The following is a 23,600-nucleotide window of genomic DNA, read 5'->3' as shown; positions in this document are numbered from 1 at the left end:
ACTTCCTCTGAATGAACCGAGGTGCAACTGACTGAGTGACTGAGGCGCGGGTCGAGTGGAGCCGGGGGGGTGGGGGTGGCCCAGGAAGGGGGTGGCCCACTCTCCTCCGGATTCATCACCTTCATATCACTCACCGATCCCCATGGGCTGAAGGTTTTCGGGAGATATGGCGGCATCTAGCGGTAGATCTATATATTGTACTTTTACTTTGAAAAGGAGGATCTGAAGAGCAGGGTTTTCAACCTTTTTTTTCAGTATAGTTCCCCATAACCAGTGCAAAGCCGTTTTAGTTAAAAAAAAAAAAAAAAAAAAAACACTTAAAACACGTCCTCAATTTCTGATTTATTAAATTTTGGAACTTTTCAAACTTCATTTGTATTAATGATTATTACAATAATCAACATAAAGGGCCCTCTTCTGGATCAGAGAAGAGACCTGTTCTCAAAAGTAAATAAATAATCATAAATTAATATTTGTCCATAGAAAAATATTTAACTTAAAGTGATCATAGTCGAATCTTTACAAAAAAATAAATCATACTTTGACAGTTAACGAGAGGTGGCACTGGACAAGTTGTGTTAAGCCATTCTAGTATGGGGGAGAATCTGGGTTTTTAAAATAATAAAATTGAATAACCTACTGAAAATATTTTTTTATGAACTTATATTGTCCTGAAACATTTAATTAATTCAATACTTATTTTTAAAGGGTATTTGAATGTTTGTCGGTTTTATTTAAAATCTCAAGTACGCCCTGGAACTCCATAAGTACCTCAGGGGTACCCGGGTACCCACTTTAGAGCATTCATTCGATATCCAGATTCAGCTCCATGTTCTAATGCGCTCTCTATCCCCACAAGTAAGAAAAAAAAATAGCGCACTAGTAGTGATGTTTTTGCCCTATTAGTGCCAAATTTGGTCTACCCGTGTAACTTTACGGACATGTGCAAGTATGCTCTTTGTCCTCCTTTGGCACAGAAGTGATAATAGCAATGATACGAGTAAAGCAAAACTGCACTGGTTAACAACTACATGCTACTTGCACTACAAGTTACTTTTGAATTACCTGAGGAAATAGCTCATCAAAGAGAGAGCTAACGATAAATTGATTAATCTTTCGATTAATTTGTCAATGAATTGGATTTTTTTAAAATTTAATTTTGGCATGTTGTTGTACATTACACTTAGGTTTTGAGGGGATAGACGAGGAATGGCGAAAAACCGCAGAGAGCTGAAGTGAACCAAGAGAATCAAGTCTTTTTTGTTGTTGTTTTTTGTAGGTCGCATTGCTGTGAGGAATGCGAAACCAATACATATTTTTGATAATATTAAGAATACAGTACATAACAAATTAATGGATAAATAGTTTTGAAATCAGAAGTGAAGAATTGGTTGTTCTACAATTAAGTTACTGTAATAAGGAGTTTATCAACAAGAACGTGTTTTCAATATCTTATTGTTGTTATGTATTACATGTGACAATTTGAAATTTTGGTATGGTTTTAGAAAGCGTCATGGACACTGACACAGGTTTGCATTTACGGGCCACAAAAATGATGCGATGGGCCCAATCTGGCCCACTGCCCTTGAATTTAACACCTCTCCTTTAAACCATAAAAATATCACAAAGTTTTGTCCCAAACCACTTGAAAAGAGCGGCGAAGAGTAAAAATTCAGTCATTAACAAACACAATGTAGATGGTATACTGTTGCAAAAAGTAGCAAAAGAAAAGAGGATTTGGACATTAACTGCAAATAAAGGGGACTGGATTTCTCAAAACACATTTGCAAATACATGAACTTGCATATTCCTTGCATATTGCATCAGAAATGGATGAGCTCTGTAGACAAGTACAAAAACAAGTAAAAAAAAAAAAATTCATTTTAGCAAACACATATTAAGGAATGTAACAGCTCAGTCAAAGCAATATTTATGGACTCTGAATAAATATAAATGTGCACGCGTTCATGGTACAGCCTGTGATTGTTGACATGTTTTGAAATCGAGACTTCAGCACTGCAAAGGGCTGACTGCTACACTTTAATCCGGACCTTTCGCTTTCCTTTATCAATGCAGCAAAGCTCAATTGATAAGAGCAGACCCCTCAATATCAGCAGCCTACTGCAAACCAAATGCCGACTGGGGGGGGGGGACATCATGGAAATGAGCTTGTCCTTTGAAAACACCCCCCTTCAGTTACAAGGAAGCATTGATAGGAGCAGGACAGCTGCCTTGTCAATGTGGATATTGATCCTACGTCCATCACTTATTGTGGCGACGGATCGAACTCGCCCCCAACCGTGGAGCCTTTATTCAGCAGCCCAGCTGTGAAATATTCTTCTATTATATTAATTATTCTCATCACGCACAAAAAGATGCAGCATTATTTCATTTAAAAAAGAACATAACAAAAATCACAAAAATGCGCCTGTGCTACCTGTTCACATTTTAGCTTATTTGACAATAGCACTCAACTGTCATTAACGCAACAATAACAACAAATGTGCAAAATGAAAACACTGTTTAACATACTATTTGTTGGTCAATGATCGTACAGTACGGCAGTGACATTTAAAGCATGTAACCTCTGTATTAAACAAACACATAAGTGGTTTAGGCATCACAGCGGGCTGCTGACCTCCTGCTTACATAATGTGGGAAAGAGTCTCAACCGCCATCAGCCAGACTCTCCCTAGGGTGGCCAATTAATCACCACTAGGGGCTAAAGTATTCACACTCCACTTAAGTATACGTACTTTGTTAAAAAAAAACAAAAAACAACAACAACAGAAAAAAGAGGCTGTTCCATTCAGCTAAACTATTGTCTTCTACTTAGAAAAAAACAAATAGAATATACATGGCACTGGCAAAACTTGTACTTTATCAAAACAACATAGTCACAGTTGATGAAAAATAACTCGCTGAAGCAAAAAACACCTAAGAAACAAGTGACCCGTCTTACACTGATATTTGAGATGCAAAAACTTTGATACAAGTATAGCGGTAAGTGAACTCACGCTGGAACAGGCAACACTTGGGCACAGCAATTCTCCAAAAATGAGCTATCACACCAAACATAAAACCAAGAATTGCACATTGTGTTTATATATATATATATATATATATATATATATATATATATATATATATATATATATATATATATATATATATATATATATATATATATATATATACAGTATATAATATGTATATACGCATTAGCACTGCTCAACTTTGGAGGTTAATATTCATTTACAAAGTGTTAAAAATGGCAGACATTGACATTGCTTCACTTTAAAAAGTTGCTCGATGGCTCAATGGAAAAGTAAAAATTTAGCAAGTTCAAAGACCATATTAGTTTTATATCTTCGGCGCACCATCTCAGAGCAAAATAAACCCTGCACAAGTTACCTCCTCAGGGCTTTGCAAACACTGCTGGTGAGAGGTTAGCTAGCTAGCTAGCTAGCTATACATTATGTTTGTTGTGTGTGTATTTTGTTGTACTGCCAGTGACTTCCCAATCCCAAAATATGGCACACACTGTAGGCGGATGTGGCCCCTCCCCGAGGTCCAGATCAATGAAGTAAAAGTTAAAAATCGAGTTATGAATGGCGGTGAGGTTGTTGGGGGGGTGTGGGCCAGCAGGCCGCCTGACAGCGGGGCCGCCCCCGCCCATCCCCCGGTGACCTCAGCTGTGTCCGAGAGGCCGGCCTGAATCGTGCGTGACCTGTCCCCTGACCCTTGTGAAGGGGGCGGAAGGTTGTTTTAGTGCCACATCAAGGGGGGCACTGGAAAATATATGGCCCGAGCACACAAAAGGTTCCCACCGCGAAGATGTGGAAGAGTCCACAGCATGCTTGTTAATGGTAAACATGTGAGGAGTGAGGCGGAACAACAACATGGGGGGAATTTGATTGGTTGGAAAACAGCAGTCGCATATTCCATGATCATTTCTTCACCATAAGACAACTGCATGTTACTAATGATGCAAAACTGCTGCAGTTGACATTTTCACATTAGCAGTATGACTAGTGAAGCATTACATGTAGTACTGCTTTTATACACGTTTGGTTGTCAACAAGTGTACAGTTTGACCATACTAGTAACTTCTTATTAATAAACTGAAGTTCTCCTACTTTTTAGGACAGGCGTGTTCTGCCAGACCCAGTCCTCGAGGGCCACCTATCCGGCATGTTTTGGAGGTTTCTGTCCTCCTAACACACCTGATTCAAATGATCAGCTCATCAGCAAGCGCAGCGGAAGCCTGACAACAAACCTGATCATTTGAATCAGCTGCATTGGATGACGATAACATCAAAAGCATGCAGGATAGGTGGCCCTCGAGGACCGGGTTTGGACATGCCTGTTTTAGGACAAAGGGTGTAACGCAGAACTTATAAACTGGATGTCATGGTTATTGAAAAATGACCAAATGGCTCTATAGAAAGCTTTCTTGTATCTAGGGGAAAAGCCATGTGATCATGTGATTGCACATCTGCGACACTAGGTGGCAGTGGTGCTTTGTCAAAGTGTGTGCGGGAGTTCCCAAATTTTTCAATCACTGTCATTTTTTTTCTAAAGCTCAACAATGATTTGTAATTTGGAAAAAAATCAGCACAATGTTTTATACCTTGTTCTTCAGATCAAAATGTTTAAGGTAGTGGTGTTTATGTTCCAGATCAATTGATTTTATGATTATTTTTTTCCAGCGTCAATTGGTCAAAAATGTTTTTAGTTTGAATAAGGACTGACATGTAAAAAAAAAAAAATCAGACACATTGATGCACTCATTACATGGCCACCATCAAGATGAAAATACATTATATACAGTAAACACATTTTGTGTTCTAAGTCAGCAATTTTACATTTCCATGTGTACCATGGATGAAATAGTGTCATCAAGCTTTTAAAAGCTGGCTGGGTGGTGCAGCTGTTAGCACGTCCGCCTCACAGGTAAGGGGCAAGAGTTCGAGTTTAGCTTGCTCCGGCCTGCCTGTGTGGGGTTCGCGCGTTCCCGCTGAGCCCACGTGAGTTTCTCCAGGCGCTCCGGCTTCCTCCAACATTCCAAAAAACATACACGGCAGGTGTATTGGACACACTAAATTGTCCTGAAGTGCGATTGGATGTGTGAGTTGTTATTTGACCCAGTGTGCCTTGCAATGGGCTGGCAAACCATTGCAGGATGTCCCCCACCTCAGTGCCCCAAGTCAGCCAGGATAGGCACCAGCATGCCCGCGACCCTTGTGAGGAGAAGCGACTAGAAGATGGATGGATAGAAGATTTTAAAAGCGGTTCGCATTCAAAAGCAGGCTCGACTGTGCGCAAAATGGCCCCAACCATCTGTGTGACTTGAAACGCACGCACACACACACCGGCCTGCCTCTCTGACCCTGGCCACTCCACTGAAAAAGAACCGGCTATGCCACTGGAGCAGTGGTACCAGTTACAAAACCCTCTGCAACTATGGTAAAATGAATCCATTCTTTCTCACATATAGAAAGCATTCACATACATTCACAAAAGGAGGGGAAGTTGTTTTGTACATTTCTTTATTAGTGAAATACAGTATATCTCTATTTGTTTGATGTGCTAAAAGCAATTTTTAGTTTGGAAAACTACATAACATTCCACGCGTTAAAGTACTTTAATATACATTACCTAGCATGCACTTTAATGCACTTACAGGTGACATTTTCCACTTGTTATAATCTCAGGCAAAATGCACTTTTAACAGTACTTTTGAGGATTCGAGAAAAAAGGATATCCATGACAAAAAAGAGGCGATACAATGTCATTTTCAATAAAGAAGAGAATGTGCTTAATTTCAGCAATGTTCACATGTAAACATTTCAACAGGTACACTTGATGCTGAGGATCATTTCAAGAAGTGTGCAGGTGGCTGTTCAGAAGTAAGACTCGTTGCTACGAACAAAGTGCGCAAGCGTCGGATAGCTTTGCTGTCCGCGACGAGAACCGAAAACGACGAAACATCGTTTATGAACTTACTACCTATACCACATGATGATAACGCTATCTTGAATAAACAGTATGATATGTATAGTACGCGGTTCGTCAATGCACATGAACATCGTTTTAAGCCGAGCGCCGCAATTAGACTCCTGATAAACGATTCAGTCATGAGTCGCAACGGGTTTTTGCAAGCGAGCGCCCGGCAAAAAAGACGTTTCAAACATTTTACACAGAGTAGACGTCATCATGGCAATGAGCATGAAGAAAAATTTTATTAAAATATTTATTAATATTTATTAAAATATTGTATTAGTTTTGTAGCTGTGCACCAACGACTGCTTTTCAGCTTTGAGTGACTTGTCGCTGTCATTAAAAAAGCTTCATCATTTTGTAGGAGGCAACAGTGTGTGTGTGTGTGTGTGTGTGTGTGTAATAAAAGAGGCATACGATGCATAGTATAGTAACATACTCAAACCTCTTCGCATCTGTACACTGGACACGGTTCTGCACGAGAAATAGTTGAGCTGGTCCTAGCATTGGTACATTTTAAACCATTCACTACACATATACTTGGCTGGTTTGCACATAACCCGCACGTTTTTTTCTCTTTAAGTCGCATACGCGTCCCACTTCAGGGTGTCTAATATACTGGAATGAATGATGTAATAACATGAATACAACTTAATAGAAACAATCTGAACTTTGTTACAGTATTTGACATTGAGAACATCATTTTCTGTTTTAAGGCAAAAGGACTTCAATGTTGGAGTAGATTTTAATTTAAGAATACAATGGTGTCTTGAGATAAAAGACTGGTGTGTTTATTGAGATGCGACAACAAACCTTGGTGTTTCCTAAAAAATTAAACAAATGTGTGTTTAATACAATTACACAACTCCGCCTTTAAATCTGTAAGCATAATGCTAACAGGATCTCCGGTGGTGTTGCAACCCTTCAAGCAATGAATATTTGAACAACCACGGTGGAGCAACATACATAACTGGGCAATTCCTCTATTACATCCTTCCTACACAAAAAGAAATACTCACTGGTCTATATTTTTTATCCTCTGACAAGAGAAACCAATATCAGAATGAATTCCTGAGTTGAACTGTCTTCATATTGTGTGTGTGTGTATTATTACGGCCCTGAGCTGGCCAAAGCATGCTAACCCGAAGGAGCGGCACAATGGCCATTGAATTGAAGTGACGGGCGTGACAATAACTGTGTAATTGTTTATATTCTATTTGCAGTCAATCAATGACACTAATATTAGTGCCCAGCCACGTTCCCCCAATCAAATAATTTTCTTTTTGTGTAGGAAGGATGTTATACGTAATTGCTTGTCCATCCATTTCAGTATGGAAAGACGAATTTGAGATGTGAACATTTTGACTTACAAGTGTGGTCAGTGAACAAATAAAACTTGTATCTCAAGGCATCACTGAAAGAATTCACTATCACATTAGTTTTTTTTAAATTACTATTGAAAGCGGGCAGTGGTTCCACACTCGGACGCACGATTTTTGTATTATTTACATAAATAATTATTTACTTTGTACATTACCTTACTTTACTTAAGTGAAGTAGGACAGGGTTCAAAAAAGGCGAGGTGAAAGGTATGAAGCATATTGTTTGGTTATGTTAGTCTCCTGCAGGGTCGGAATAATGCAAATGCTTGCACAGGGTCCCACGCTGCTTGGCCCCCAAATGGCCATTAAAAAATATAAATTGATTTAAATCTACCTTGGGTGAAAAAAAAAAATCAATTTCAATGGTTCATAACAAGTTTCAAAATAGTTACAAGGATGAATAAACAGATGGGGTGGAAATTCAAAGACACCCTTAAAAGCTTTTATAATGGCTCTGGTGTCGTGCTTATTGTTTGTCATTTCACATGAGATGAAAAGACTCAGATTTGTAAACTTCAGAACAGTAGCTATAGAACACCTGCTACTCCAAACGTTCGTTGAGTTGACAGTCCTTCATGGATCTCACAGCCATTGGCTATGATTTGGAACGTCACAAATCCCGGAAGCCACATGGCTTCGAGCTTCATGTCGCTGAATGAACTGACTAATCGATGTCAAAGCCTTGTGCATTCTCGATGGCAATGTGAAGTTTCTCCCTCAGTTCCTCAAAGGACTCGTAGGGTGGAAGGTCCAAACGATTGAAGCTTGATTGAAAAAGAAAAAAAGGAAGGACAAAAGTTCATCATGATTACAGTCCAGAGAAGAACGTCACACTAAAGAGCACTTTACAAAAATTGATAAAAGTTTTTGGTTGAACTAGCTTGCTATTAAGCTATTTTTCCAATTTTTGCTGTCTTTTCTTTTCAATGACAGGGGAATTAGCTCAAATGGTAGAGCGCTCGCTTAGCATGCGAGAGGTAGTGGGATCGACGCCCACATTCTCCAATTCTGCAATGTTTTTTGGTTGAACTAGCTTGCTATTAAGCTATATTTCCAATTTTTGCTTCCTTTGATTTTCAATGACAGGGGAATTAGCTCAAATGGTAGAGCGCTCGCTTTGCATGTGAGAGGTAGTGGGATCGATGCCCGCATTCTCCAATTGATAAAAATTTTTGGTTCAACTAGCTTGCTATTAAGCTATAAATCCAATTTTTGCTAACTTTGCTTTTCAATGACAGGGGAATTAGCTCAAATGGTAGAGCACTCGCTTAGCATGTGAGAGGTAGTGGGATCGACGCCCACATTCTCCAATTCCGCAATGTTTTTTGGTTGAACTAGCTTGCTATTAAGCTATATTTCCAATTTTTGCTGTATTTGCTTTTTAATAAAAGGGGAATTAGCTCAAATGGTACAGCGCTCGCTTAGCATGTGAGAGGTAGTGGGATCAACGCCCACATTCTCCAATTGATAACATTTTTGGTTGAACTAGCTTGCTATTAAGCTATTTTTCCAATTTGATTTCCAATGATTTCCAATGACAGGGGAATTAGCTCAAATGGTAGAGCGCTCGCTTTGCATGTGAGAGGTAGTGGGATCGATGCCCACATTCTCCAATTGATACATTTTTTTGGTTGAACTAACTTGCTATTAAGCTATTTTTCCAATTTTTGCTGTCTTTGTTTTTCAATGACAGGGGAATTAGCTCAAATGGTAGAGCACTCGCTTAGCATGTGAGAGGTAGTGGGATCGACGCCCACATTCTCCAATTGATTAAAGTTTTTGGTTGAACTAGCTTGCTATTAAGCTATTTTTCCAATTTTTGCTGTCTTTAATTTTCAATGACAGGGGAATTAGCTCAAATGGTAGAGCGCTCGCTTTGCATGTGAGAGGTAGTGGGATCAATGCCCACTTTCTCCAATTGATAAAAGTTTTTGGTTAAACTAGCTTGCTATTAAGCTATATTTCCAATTTTTGCTGTCTTTGCTTTTTAATGACAGGGGAATTAGCTCAAATGGTAGAGCACTCGCTTAGCATGTGAGAGGTAGTGGGATCGACGCCCACATTCTCCAATTGATTAAAGTTTTTGGTTCAACTAGCTTGCTATTAAGCTATATTTCCAATTTTTGCTGTCTTTGCTTTTTAATGACAGGGGAATTAGCTCAAATGGTAGAGCACTCGCTTAGCATGTGAGAGGTAGTGGGATCGACGCCCACATTCTCCAATTGATAAAAGTTTTTGGTTCAACTAGCTTGCTATTAAGCTATATTTCCAATTTTTGCTACCTTTGAATTTCAATGACAGGGGAATTAGCTCAAATGGTAGAGTGCTCGCCTAGTATGTGAGAGGTAGTGGGATCGACGCCCACATTCTCCAATTGATTAAGGTTTTTGGTTGAACTAGCTTGCTATTAAGCTATTTTTCCAATTTTTGTTACCTTTGATTTTCAATGACAGGGGAATTAGCTCAAATGGTAGAGCGCTCGCTTAGCATGTGAGAGGTAGTGGGATCGACGCCCACATTCTCCAATTGATTAAAGTTTTTGGTTCAACTAGCTTGCTATTAAGCTATTTTTCCAATTTTTGCTGTCTTTGTTCTTCAATGACAGGGGAATTAGCTCAAATGGTAGAGCGCTCGCTTAGCATGTGAGAGGTAGTGGGATCGACGCCCACATTCTCCAATTGATTAAAGTTTTTGGTTCAACTAGCTTGCTATTAAGCTATATTTCCAATTTTTGCTACCTTTGATTTTCAATGACAGGGGAATTAGCTCAAATGGTAGAGTGCTCGCTTAGCATGTGAGAGGTAGTGGGATCGACGCCCACATTCTCCAATTGATTAAAGTTTTTGGTTGAACTAGCTTGCTATTAAGCTATATTTCCAATTTTTGCTACCTTTGATTTTCAATGACAGGGGAATTAGCTCAAATGGTAGAGCGCTCGCTTTGCATGTGAGAGGTAGTGGGATCGATGCCCGCATTCTCCAATTGATAAAAATTTTTGGTTCAACTAGCTTGCTATTAAGCTATAAATCCAATTTTTGCTAACTTTGCTTTTCAATGACAGGGGAATTAGCTCAAATGGTAGAGCACTCGCTTAGCATGTGAGAGGTAGTGGGATCGACGCCCACATTCTCCAAGTCTGCAATGTTTTTTGGTTGAACTAGCTTGCTATTAAGCTATATTTCCAATTTTTGCTGTATTTGCTTTTTAATAAAAGGGGAGTTAGCTCAAATGGTAGAGCGCTCGCTTAGCATGCGAGAGGTAGTGGGATCAACGCCCACATTCTCCAAGTCTGCAATGTTTTTGGTTGAACTAGCTTGCTATTAAGCTATATTTCCAATTTTTGCTACCTTTGATTTTCAATGACAGGGAAATTAGCTCAAATGGTAGAGCACTTCTTCCAATTTTTGCTGTCTTTGCTTTTCAATGACAGGGGAATTAGCTCAAATGGTAGAGCGCTAGCTTAGCATGCGCGAGGTAGTGGGATCGACGCCCACATTCTCCAATTGATAAATTTTTTGGTTGAACTAGCTTGCTATTAAGCTATTTTTCCAATTTTTGCTGTCTTTGATTTTCAATGACAGGGGAATTAGCTCAAATGGTAGAGCGCTCGCTTAGCATGCGAGAGGTAGTGGGATCGACACCCACATTCTCCAATTCTGCAATGTTATTTGGTTGAACTAGCTTGCTATTAAGCTATATTTCCAATTTTTGCTACCTTTGATTTTCAATGACAGGGGAATTAGCTCAAATGGTAGAGCGCTCGCTTTGCATGTGAGAGGTAGTGGGATCGATGCCCGCATTCTCCAATTGATAAAAATTTTTGGTTCAACTAGCTTGCTATTAAGCTATAAATCCAATTTTTGCTAACTTTGCTTTTCAATGACAGGGGAATTAGCTCAAATGGTAGAGCACTCGCTTAGCATGTGAGAGGTAGTGGGATCGACGCCCACATTCTCCAAGTCTGCAATGTTTTTTGGTTGAACTAGCTTGCTATTAAGCTATATTTCCAATTTTTGCTGTATTTGCTTTTTAATAAAAGGGGAGTTAGCTCAAATGGTAGAGCGCTCGCTTAGCATGCGAGAGGTAGTGGGATCAACGCCCACATTCTCCAAGTCTGCAATGTTTTTGGTTGAACTTGCTTGCTATTAAGCTATATTTCCAATTTTTGCTACCTTTGATTTTCAATGACAGGGAAATTAGCTCAAATGGTAGAGCACTTCTTCCAATTTTTGCTGTCTTTGCTTTTCAATGACAGGGGAATTAGCTCAAATGGTAGAGCGCTAGCTTAGCATGCGCGAGGTAGTGGGATCGACGCCCACATTCTCCAATTGATAAATTTTTTGGTTGAACTAGCTTGCTATTAAGCTATTTTTCCAATTTTTGCTGTCTTTGATTTTCAATGACAGGGGAATTAGCTCAAATGGTAGAGCGCTCGCTTAGCATGTGAGAGGTAGTGGGATCGACGCCCACATTCTCCAATTGATTAAAGTTTTTGGTTTAACTAGCTTGCTATTAAGCTATTTTTCCAATTTTTGCTGTCTTTGTTCTTCAATGACAGGGGAATTAGCTCAAATGGTAGAGCACTCGCTTAGCATGTGAGAGGTAGTGGGATCGACGCCCACATTCTCCAATTCTGCAATGTTTTTTGGTTGAACTAGCTTGCTATTAAGCTATATTTCCATTTTTTGCTACCTTTGATTGACAATGACAGGGGAATTAGCTCAAATGGTAGAGTGCTCGCTTAGCATGTGAGAGGTAGTGGGATCGACGCCCACATTCTCCAATTGATTAAAGTTTTTGGTTGAACTAGCTTGGTATTAAGCTATTTTTCCAATTTTTGCTGTCTTTGATTTTCAGTGACAGGGGAATTAGCTCAAATGGTAGAGCGCTCGCATTGTATGTGAGAGGTAGTGGGATCGACGCCCACATTCTCCAATTGATAAAGTCTTTGGTTGAACTAGCTTGCTATTAAGCTATTTTTCCAATTTTTGCTGTCTTTGTTCTTCAATGACAGGGGAATTAGCTCAAATGGTAGAGCGCTCGCTTAGCATGTGAGAGGTAGTGGGATCGACGCCCACATTCTCCAATTGACTAAAGTTTTTGGTTGAACTAGCTTGCTATTTTTCCAATTTTTGCTGTCTTTGATTTTCAATGCAGGGAAATTACCTCAAATGGTAGAGCGCTCGCTTAACATGTGAGAGGTAGTGCGATCGATGTCCACATTGTCCATTGATAAGAGTTTTTGGTTGAACTAGCTTGCTATTAAGCTATTTTTCCAATTTTTGCTGTCTTTGATATTCAATGACAGGGGAATTAGCTCAAATGATAGAGCGCTCGCTTAGCATGTGAGAGGTAGTGGGATCGACGCCCACATTCTCCAATTGATTAAAGTTTTTGGTTCAACTAGCTTGCTATTAAGCTATAAATCCAATTTTTGCTAACTTTGCTTTTCAATGACAGGGGAATTAGCTCAAATGGTAGAGCACTCGCTTAGCATGTGAGAGGTAGTGGGATCGACGCCCACATTCTCCAATTCTGCAATGTTTTTTGGTTGAACTAGCTTGCTATTAAGCTATATTTCCAATTTTTGCTGTATTTGCTTTTTAATAAAAGGGGAATTAGCTCAAATGGTAGAGCGCTCGCTTTGCATGTGAGAGGTAGCGGGATCGATGCCCACATTCTCCAATTGATAAAAGTTTTTGGTTCAACTAGCTTGCTATTAAGCTATATTTCCAATTTTTGCTACCTTTGACTTTCAATGACAGGGGAATTAGCTCAAATGGTAGAGCGCTCACTTTGCATGTGAGAGGTAGCGGGATCGATGCCCACATTCTCCAATTGATAAAAGTCTTTGGTTCAACTAGCTTGCTATTAAGGTATATTTCCAATTTTTGCTACCTTTGATTTTCAATGACAGGGGAATTAGCTCAAATGGTAGAGTGCTCGCTTAGCATGTGAGAGGTAGTGGGATCGACGCCCACATTCTCCAATTGATAAAAGTTTTTGGTTGAACTAGCTTGCTATTAAGCTATTTTTCCAATTTTTGCTGTCTTTGATTTTCAATGACAGGGGAATTAGCTCAAATGGTAGAGCGCTCGCTTTGCATGTGAGAGGTAGCGGGATCGATGCCCACATTCTCCAATTGATAAAAGTTTTTGGTTCAACTAGCTTGCTATTAAGCTACATTTCCAATTTTTGCTACCTTTGATTTTCAATGACAGGGTAATTAGCTCAAATGGTAGAGTGCTCGCTTAACATGTGAGAGGTAGTGGAATCGACGCCCACATTCTCCAATTGATAAAAGTTTTTGGTTGAACTAGCTTGCTATTAAGCTATTTTTCCAATTTTTGCTGTCTTTGATTTTCAATGTCAGGGGAATTAGCTCAAATGGTAGAGCGCTCGCATTGCATGTGAGAGGTAGTGGGATCGATGCCCACATTCTCCAATTGATAAAAGTTTTTGGTTCAACTAGCTTGCTATTAAGCTATAAATCCAATTTTTGCTAACTTTGCTTTTCAATGACAGGGGAATTAGCTCAAATGGTAGAGCGCTCGCTTAGCATGTGAGAGGTAGTGGGATCGACGCCCACATTCTCCAATTCTGCAATGTTTTTTGGTTGAACTAGCTTGCTATTAAGCTATATTTCCAATTTTTGCTGTATTTGCTTTTTAATAAAAGGGGAATTAGCTCAAATGGTAGAGCGCTCGCTTTGCATGTGAGAGGTAGCGGGTTTGATGCCCACATTCTCCAATTGATAAAAGTTTTTGGTTCAACTAGCTTGCTATTAAGCTACATTTCCAATTTTTGCTACCTTTGATTTTCAATGACAGGGTAATTAGCTCAAATGGTAGAGTGCTCGCTTAACATGTGAGAGGTAGTGGGATCGACGCCCACATTCTCCAATTGATAAAAGTTTTTGGTTCAACTAGCTTGCTATTAAGCTATATTTCCAATTTTTGCTACCTTTGAATTTCAATGACAGGGGAATTAGCTCAAATGGTAGAGTGCTCACTTAGCATGTGAGAGGTAGTGGGATCGACGCCCACATTCTCCAATTGATTAAAGTTTTTGGTTGAACTAGCTTGCTATTAAGCTATTTTTCCAATTTTTGCTGTCTTTGATTTTCAATGACAGGGGAATTAGCTCAAATGGAAGAGCGCTCGCTTTGCATGTGAGAGGTAGTGGGATTGATGCCCACATTCTCCAATTGATAAAAGTTTTTGGTTCAACTAGCTTGCTATTAAGCTATTTTTCCAATTTTTGTTACCTTTGATTTTCAATGACAGGGGAATTGGCTCAAATGGTAGAGCATTCGCTTAGCATGTGAGAGGTAGTGTGATCAATGCCCACATTGTCTATTGATAAAAGATTTTGTTTGAATCAGCTTGCTATTAAGGTATATTTCCAATTTTTGCTGTATTTGCATTTTAATAAAAGGGGAATTAGCTCAAATGGTAGAGCACTCGCTTTGCATGTTAGAGGTAGTGGAATCGACGCCCACATTCTCCAGTTGATAAAGGTTTTTGGTTGAACTAGCTTGCTATTAAGCTATTTTTTCAATTTTTGCTCTCTTTGATCTTCAATGACAGGGGAATTAGCTCAAATGGTAGAGCGCTCGCTTTGCATGTGAGAGGTAGTGGGATCGATGCCCACATTCTCCAATTGATAAAAGTTTTTGGTTCAACTAGCTTGCTATTAAGCTGTATTTCCAATTTTTGCTGTCTTTGCTTTTCAATGACAGGGGAATTAGCTCAAATGGTAGAGCACTCGCTTAGCATGTGAGAGGTACTGGGATCGACGCCCACATTCTCCAATTCTGCAATGTTTTTTGATTGAACTAGCTTGCTATTAAGCTATATTTCCAATTTTTGCTACTTTTGATTTTCAATGACAGGGGAATTAGCTCAAATGGTAGAGCACTTTCTTAGCATGTGAGAAGTAGTATGATCGACGCCCACATTGTCCATTGATAAGAGTTTTTGTTTGAACTAGCTTGCTATTAAGCTATATTTCCAATTTTTGCTGTCTTTGATTTTCAATGACAGGGGAGTTATCTCAAATGGTAGAGCGCTCGCTTTGCATGTTAGAGGTAGCGGGATCGATGCCCACATTCTCCAATTGATAAAAGTTTTTGGTTGAACCAGCTTGCTATTAAGCTATTTTTCCAATTTTTGCTATATTTGCTTTTCAATGACATGGGAGTTAGCTCAAATGGTAGAGCACTTGCTTAGCATGTGAGAGGTAGTGGGATCGATGCCCACATTCTCCAATTCATCAACACTTTTTGGTCAAATCTCAATTTGGTTTTAAGCTACTTTTACAAGTTTTGCTTTCATCTTATTCACATGAAAGGGGAATTAGCTCAAATGGAAGAGCCCTCGCTTAGCATATGAGAGATAATAGAATCTATACCCACATTTTCCAATTCATCAAAGTTTATTGATCCAATCAATTTGCTTCCAAGTCATTTGTTTTGCAATTTTTGTATGTCATTTAATTTACATGAAAGGGAATTAGCTCAAATTGTAGTGCGCTCGCTCCGCATGTGAGATGCGTTGGGATCCCCTACACTTCACAGCAACATGTAGTACAGTATAAAGTCAGTCAACGTTATAACATACAACATACCTACGGGAACATCTTCAGAATAAAAGCTTTAGTGTCAAAATACAAGCATTAGGAAGCCAATCTCATTTTTGTGAGAGCGCCCGTGTTCTGACTGACTGAGTGTATGGCCAATCTTGTTTATTGTTGAACTTCAAGCTTATATGCGAATGACAATGTGAGTCGGAAGTAATATGGTGAAGACGAAGCAGAGCCTTGGGAAGATGTGACAAAGTTGTTGTAATAAATTGGAAATTCAAGTGTAAACTCTGGTTTCCCTGTTAAATTTCGGTCAGCTATGGGCTCCACTTGAGGTCGACGTCGAGGAGTGCCCGTGGCATGTGCACTTACAGTTAACTCGTTTGTTTGGCGCGCAGAGAACCTTTAGAACGCGTCTCTCCGCAATATGGCTTTTTTTTAATGGGGAAAAAAACGCAAAGCACCGATGTGGCGAAAGATGAAGCGGTACGTGGTGAGGTAACACTGTATACTATTTTAACAAATTCAGTGGATGTGATAATACAGCTCTCCTGGAAAATTACTAAATGAGTCCACTAGAGGACGCCAACACCATGCTATTATGTCAAACACCATGCAACAGAGTCAAAAATAGCAGTAGCATTCTATTGGCTCATTACTGCTGTGATTAGTGTGTCTTGGATTCACGGATAAGAAGTTCTTCATTAACATCAACCCATACAGTAGGTGTCTTGTTTCTCAAATAAACATATTTTTTCTAAAGGGTTTAATAATGGACTTGCTGCAAGGAATGCACAACATATGATCAAATCCACCTCACCATCATTTTGGAAAATGAAAAGTGATGTTTGGTTTTGCTAAGTTATAGGGTGTGATTAGAAATGTAATGTAAATTACCTCTGGGAGTGTGTGAATGTTTGAATGTTTAACTTATTTGCTGTACAATGAAGTGGTTTGGCAGAAACAGCTGATCCTCGCATATATATTGCACTACTCTCCAGTCAAAATGTGTTATTTACATGAAAAAAAAATCATATAACTTATGAAAGAGGAGGATGAGACACCAGATAAGGAAAACAAGACCTTCAGAATTAAACACTCAGAATTATTGTAATGTTCTAGGCATCATCATTGCAATGTTCTATGCAAACCCTAAAAACATCACTACATTGTCTTGTAAAGTTTACACAATGTTGTGATGTCACCCCGCAGAAAGAAGGGCAGCGTGCAACATACTGGATTGCTCACACTCACTGTAATTCTAAGTCAACATTTAAAAATGCTATGGAGTTCTATTAGATAATCAAATTATTTTGAATCTTTCATGAATACTGTAGTTTTCGGTCGACAGTAATGGTAAAAAAAAAAAACCATACCGCATACAGTTCATATTCTATATACTTATCTTGTGATACATAAGTCCTAGTTTAAGAAAAACTCAATACGTGAAGATTATTTTTGACAGATAACAGGAAAAAAAAACCTGAGGTAAGAAACTGAAAAATGAGCGCACGGCCGACTGCTGTCAACCACAACTCCCGCCCGTGCTCATTTGTCTTATTTGTGCCCCATTAACTGCAAATAACGAGGGAACACTATATACAGTAGTTACGTTTTCCGCCATTTATTTTGTATAGTATAAAAAAAAAAATCACTAAATGAAAGCAATCCTGGAACTAATTAATTTTGTATCCAGAGGTACCACTGTCCTTCGCTGCTGCAAAAACACATCACTCAATAACAAAATTCCCCTGAATAGTTGAGAGACAATTTTGGAGGATTGCTCACCAAGTATGTGCCCGGGGCAGTTTATCACGTGTTCCCCACAGCTCAATGGTGAACCGCTGTGGCCCATTAGATCCTGGAAAATTCATTACATAGCAATATAGACATGGGTAATTACAAACATTTTCAATATAACAAACTGCAATTATGAGGAAGACGCCAAAGTTGCGGACTTGAAAAGTTCTACTTTACTACTGTATCTCACCATAGAGTTCCGCAAAACCGTTCATTGGGACTCTGGAGGTTCCCGTCACAAACTGCAAGAGACGAATACGTTTTTCGGCATCCATCAGCAGTACTGCCTACAAGAAGAACAATAATTAAATAGAATGTGAGGAATGAACGCTTTTACTTCAATGAAACCCTGTGTGACTCCTTTCTGGTGTGCACGCCTTAGCCGCTGGGTCAAGTATTATACAGACAAACGGATATACAGTACAACAAGTTATCTAATTCAAATAAATAATTTAAAAAAATAATTTAAATAAATAAACAGTTTATATTCAGCATATATTTATACTTTACATTATACTTTACCTGTTTAAATGACAGTTTTTTTATACCTATAATACCAAATCTTTGATATATATTAAAGTTGATATTTTAATACAGATTTATACATTTTTCTCGATTCCTTTTCATTAGTTGCTTCTTCTCACCAGGGACACCGGCGTGTCGGTGCCTATTCTAACTGTCTTCGAGCAGTTAACGAGGAACGAGACAAACAACCATTCACACTTTTGATAATTTAGTGTAAAATATACCTTCCATGTATGTTTTTAGAATTTGGGACGAAACTGATGCGCCAGGAGAAAACCGCGCAGGCACAGGGACAACGTGCAAACTCCACACGTTAAAGTCAAATTTATAGGTAATCAAATATGATAACAATGAAAGTTTACACTTGAAATACTTGTACCATTTTATTATAAAAGAAATCTAGGTAAGAGATTTCCAACGATCAGGTGAAGGTCTAGATTACAACTTCTTCCCTCATTGGTCGATGGTCTTACAGAAGTGCCAATCTCCCTCTTGAAATCAAGTTTCAGTGTCTTGCAGCTCACTATAAGACACGCGATTGGCTCCTGGCGTGACCATCGACCAATGAGGGCAGGAGTTGTAATCTACTCATGCCCCAACTCCCGCTTGTTTTTTACACCTGGACATCTCAATGGAAAAACACGGAACTGTTGAGTTACTGTATCAGCTTTAATAATTTAAGATTTAAGTAAATATGTGTATAGTTCTACAGTAATATTTGTCTTAAATAATATGTATAGTATGAAGACTTTTCACATTTAAAAAAAAAAATCCAAATTAATTTGTTGTTGAAAAAGAAGCACATCATAAATTGCAATATTGAGGGGGAAAAAAAACAATTAGATACTTTTCTCCAAAATTGCTCAGTTTGAGTGCCCAATGAGATTAAGTCATTTTTGAAGAGGATAAAGAATACATGCCAGTGAATAATGTTTTAAATTCTGTCCATTTTTTTCCTCACAAAAGTGTATTTACTTATTGTTAACATCATTGGGCTTTTATTAATGTTTTTGCTTGGTTTCCGCTATTAGCTTTTTACATTTATACGAAACATTTAGCTCTTAAAAGGAAGGAGACAATGAACAGAGGTTGATGGTTTAGTGCCTCCAAGCACGGAATGTCACTTACTTTCCAGAACCAGTGGATAACTACATGGTCGGCACTGTAGCCGCTCTTGTACTTGGTGTTCTGTCGCCAGTCATTCACATCCACATCACCCAGACCGCACATAAGCAACTGGGGGCAAGAAACAAAACATCAAATTCAAATGCCATATTCATGCAATGAAGTGCAGAATCACAGACCGACGGAAAATTCACCTCAAGTTCATTCTCATCAAAAATCTTGATTAGATCTTGAGGAATCAACTCAAAGAACCCCTGGGAATAAAAGCACACAAAGATTGCTATTGCAACTCAAAAAATGCAATAGTGGAAGATTTCTGTCAATGAAAAATGTCATTACATCTTTAAAGGCTGTCATCTGCTTCTGGATTCGGTTTACAAAGCGCCACTGCATCACAAGACTGGGATGGGAAAATATCTTCATGTATGATTCAACAATAGCAAACTGAAATTGTTAATCAGACTTTTTTTCTTCAGCGACTTACTGAATGTATTCTTTCTTATTTTCATTTGTGACAACAATTTCTGCACCGTTGGGCTTCAGCTCATGTTGGTGAGTCTGGGGAGGAAAAACGAGATGTTAGTGACACACGTAACGTATCAATACAATATATAAAAGGATGATAATGAGGCCGACATATTACATAAAACCGACCTGTCCAAAGAGTTCCTCGTCAATGGTGAACATCAAATCCAAGTCAGTTGGATCATTCTCCAAAATCCACTTGAGTGAATTAAAATATTCACTATCCTAAATAGACAACAAAACACACACAAAAAATAATTAACAAGAATTCATCATTGTTTTTGTTTTTTTTTTAAATTCACACTTACAACAGACTCCATGTCCTGCAGGGTGATGGGTTTCTGCAGCATCATCTTGTAGAAAGGCCGAATGAAGAAAGCTTGAGGAACAATAACAACATAAGGTCAAAATCTTTCACTTAAAAGCATGTTCTGCAAAAAGTACTGAAGACTAATTAAACTTATTGTCAATTCCTTTACATAGACTGGACATACAAAGCAATCGAAATTCTGTTCCTTGCACGCCCATGAGACAGAAAAACAACAAGATGGATGTTAAATCCACAATGTAAAACATTGCAGTTAAACTAATACTGTACATTCAAAGACGCCAAATTAAGAAGGAGGAGCTCTTGAAAGGATGAGCATAAATTGGGCATTTTGTTTGGTTTTTATGCGATTTAATTCAGACTGAAACAATGATGACAGTCTTAACTCAAATACTTTATCAGTCTTTATCAAATGTTTGGTGGCCCCACACAATTTCACCTTAAAATTGAATGTCTCTCTTTTTTGTGAGCAGAGAACACTTAAGTGGACATGGACTTACCATCAAGCAGTTTCCCATGCCAGACTGCCATGCCTGCCACACGGCCAATGCACTTGAAGTATGTCAGGTGGTCCTCATTACATAGACCTGAGTTGGGATTTATCTGTAGCGTATAATTGTCCCTGAAAGGCCAGGCAAACCAGAATTAATGTTACTTACTACTATATACCTCATTGCTTGTTTTTTTTTTTTTTTTTTTATGTGTGAGTGTTTTCCATTTATACAAATGTGTTTTGGACTCACGTAGCAGAATATTCAAAGAGTCCATAGTAGGGGTTGAACATCTCCTTGGACATGAGGAAGAACCACTCTCGGGCCAAACCTCCATAGTCCAAACCCTTTTCTCCCTCAAATTCCACCCACAGTCTTGCTTTCAACAAGTCTGCCTGCTTAACCAGGAGAATTTTCCGGTACGAGTCCTCCAGCACTGCATTTCGTCTCACCTTTATTGTGAATTTGTTTGGGATGTTGACCTACAAAAGAATAAAGGGTGTATTTTTTCACAGGAATCACTCTAACTTGTTGGTCAGTAAAAGTAGAAAACACTCACTGGTTTCTGCAGCTTCTTGCGGAAGTAGTCATATTTCTGTTTATAATCTCTGGAATAAGGCACTGCCTGTGAACAACCATAAAAAAAAAAAAAAAAAACAATCCGTGAATCCGTGATTCAGTTTTCAGTCATTCATAGATGTGACAATTGGATGCATTGAGGCCTGGGCATTAAATCAATATTTTTCAATTCTTATTTTTTTTGTTACGGACGCTTTTAAAAATAGAAGCAGTCACATTGCACATCGCGAAAGATCAAGAACCTATTCATACAGTGGAAAAGACTGGGGCGGAATTGTCACATGCAGCAGAGCATGCCTCAAGCCAGAGGCTCTGTCATTTTGACATATGTTCTTGAAAAAAAAAATGGGTGTGGGGGGGTGGAGAGATTTTATTTTTAGGCAATATCGCCCAGCCCTAGATGTGATACACAAATAATACTTACTGGTCCAGTTATTGCTGAGGTTTGTAGTCTAGGATCATCCCATTGTGTAGTTTTAGTGTCTATGAATATGGACAGAAGACTTTCAGTTGACTGACAATTATTAGATAGATGTATATCAGATCAGGTGAAACACTTACTGTGATCAATGTAGAATATTCTCCCATCCGTGTGGACCCTCTCCTCCCAACCAGGCTGAGGAGAGGAAAAATGTCAACAGATGCTGATGCGAATAAAAGACTTTCAGTAGATCTGTTGTAAGAACTTACTGGCAGTGGTCCGAGATCCGATGGGTCAAGTGAGGGCCTCCTTCTCACATGAACGGGAGTTGTAAGCCTGGGATCTTTCTGATTAGAATGTAACAAATTTGTTTCACTCCAACAGGAAATGTCTTTGAGCATTTAATACAACAAACAGGAGGTGCAAACACTATGCATGAGTAAAAACATCAGTGCTGAGTCATATGTATGCTTCAGGCAAAACTCACTCTTCTGAGATCTGTGGTTATAAATCAGTGTCGGTCTGTCTTTTCCATCCTAAAGTGTGCTTGGCAGTCCTATCTATCCTATCCTATCTATCCTATCTGTCCTATCCAGTGCAATCAAAATTGCAGCATAAAAAAGATTTATATTATCCACCGCCATTCTTAGATACTTGTTTCATTTACTCTTCTTAAAATGCCACAAAATGCCACAAAATTACAGCAAAACCCTAGCTATCTTAGTAAAATATGTACTAGCAGCAATTGTCAACTAGTGCAGTTATGCCTCAAAAGTAACATGCAGTTGTCCAACTAGTATAAGACTAAGTTGTTTGACATATCAAGTAAATTAATCTTAATTAACTCATTCACTGCCAGCCTGGTTTAAATGGATTTTTGGCATAGTTGTCTATGGCAGTGAATGACTTAACGTAATCACTTCTAGGCCAATCAAAATAGATCATTGCCGTCAGCCGTCACTGGCAGTGAATGAATTTAAAGCTAGATGATCTCAAGATTCTATAGACATGAGTCACCGACATTAAAATTGACTTTTTAATCGCTTTATAATAAATATGAGCTGGGTCACTCAGATTGCAATGTAATTTGGAGGGGAATAATTTTATAGAGTACTTATAACATTGCTCAACCAACAAATCTAATGACGGCCAATAACTTTTGCACTTGATTACATCCCAATTCTCACCCAAGTAGTCGTCTTTGTATTGTGGTCAATGAAAAAGGGTCTTCCATTTGGAGCACTGCGAACCTCCCAACCAAGTGGCATGAGGCCAGATTCCGAGCCTGCTTCAGGACTTGGAGTTTGTTGTGGAGATGCTTCAAGAGACGCAGGAGGCGGTGCGGCTGGTGTACTAGCACTATTATGCGCAGCCATTGGTGTTGAATTTGTTCTCTGTTAGAAAAAAAGAACATTTAAAGATATGTGACACTTCACTAAAGAGAAGAGACACTGCATGTTTTTGTATCTTATTTCCCTGTAAAGTGACAACAAAAATCGTGTACATTTATACAACAGAGTATTTTAACAGGCCTATTACATTTAATGAATAAAAAATTTGACTTCAATTTCGGAAAAATAAAGCCCGCCTCGATACTGTAGAACGCTATGGGCGTTTAAATTCCTTTAACTGAACCCAACTGGGATAGTGAAAAATACTTTAATGCTATATTCAACAATTATGTTTAAATATAGCACAGCACAGTACCTGCAAGCGAGGTCGTATCCATGTGGTGGTTCGGGTATTATGGTTGATATAGTAGCGCCTTCCTTTACTGTCCCTTTTTTCCTCCCATCCTGGTGGCAGACCCGCAGAGGTTCGGACCAACTAAAATAAAA

At 38.8% G+C, this 23,600-nt stretch overlaps 1 protein-coding gene and 4 non-coding genes across 7 annotated transcripts in view; 4 read left to right on the top strand and 1 right to left on the bottom strand.

Annotated features, from left to right (window-relative positions):
• Window positions 1–5,535: 5,535 nt before the first annotated feature.
• The window catches only part of nedd4a (NEDD4 E3 ubiquitin protein ligase a), a 37,521-nt gene continuing 19,456 nt past the window's right edge, over window positions 5,536–23,600 (bottom strand). For all 3 annotated transcript variants that reach the window (XM_088413008.1, XM_088413009.1, XM_088413007.1), the window contains 17 exons: window positions 23,470–23,589; window positions 22,950–23,156; window positions 22,032–22,109; window positions 21,903–21,957; window positions 21,766–21,824; window positions 21,322–21,387; window positions 21,015–21,244; window positions 20,772–20,893; window positions 20,252–20,322; window positions 20,073–20,168; window positions 19,903–19,976; window positions 19,758–19,818; window positions 19,613–19,672; window positions 19,422–19,529; window positions 17,959–18,055; window positions 17,757–17,829; window positions 5,536–8,149 (listed from right to left, as the gene is read on the bottom strand). In XM_088413008.1, coding sequence (XP_088269134.1) covers window positions 8,050–8,149; window positions 17,757–17,829; window positions 17,959–18,055; window positions 19,422–19,529; window positions 19,613–19,672; window positions 19,758–19,818; window positions 19,903–19,976; window positions 20,073–20,168; window positions 20,252–20,322; window positions 20,772–20,893; window positions 21,015–21,244; window positions 21,322–21,387; window positions 21,766–21,824; window positions 21,903–21,957; window positions 22,032–22,109; window positions 22,950–23,156; window positions 23,470–23,589 — 1,677 coding nt within the window. In that variant the 3' untranslated portion in view covers window positions 5,536–8,049. The remainder of the gene's footprint in view (window positions 8,150–17,756; window positions 17,830–17,958; window positions 18,056–19,421; window positions 19,530–19,612; window positions 19,673–19,757; window positions 19,819–19,902; window positions 19,977–20,072; window positions 20,169–20,251; window positions 20,323–20,771; window positions 20,894–21,014; window positions 21,245–21,321; window positions 21,388–21,765; window positions 21,825–21,902; window positions 21,958–22,031; window positions 22,110–22,949; window positions 23,157–23,469; window positions 23,590–23,600) is intronic.
• Window positions 8,318–8,390, top strand: trnaa-agc (transfer RNA alanine (anticodon AGC)). Its single transcript has one exon. It is a non-coding gene; the product is annotated as a tRNA-Ala (tRNA).
• Window positions 10,599–10,671, top strand: trnaa-agc (transfer RNA alanine (anticodon AGC)). Its single transcript has one exon. It is a non-coding gene; the product is annotated as a tRNA-Ala (tRNA).
• On the top strand, window positions 10,966–11,038 carry trnaa-agc (transfer RNA alanine (anticodon AGC)). The gene has a single exon. It is a non-coding gene; the product is annotated as a tRNA-Ala (tRNA).
• trnaa-agc (transfer RNA alanine (anticodon AGC)) lies at window positions 11,424–11,496 on the top strand. Its single transcript has one exon. It is a non-coding gene; the product is annotated as a tRNA-Ala (tRNA).

This window comes from Hippichthys cyanospilos, chromosome 4 (assembly GCF_059441005.1).
Source record: "Hippichthys cyanospilos isolate Australia breed blue-spotted pipefish chromosome 4, RoL_Hcya_1.0, whole genome shotgun sequence".
Classification (NCBI taxonomy): domain Eukaryota; kingdom Metazoa; phylum Chordata; class Actinopteri; order Syngnathiformes; family Syngnathidae; genus Hippichthys; species Hippichthys cyanospilos.
The sequence above is the reverse complement of the archived record's forward strand: the minus strand, read 5'-3'. Positions and strand labels throughout refer to the sequence as shown.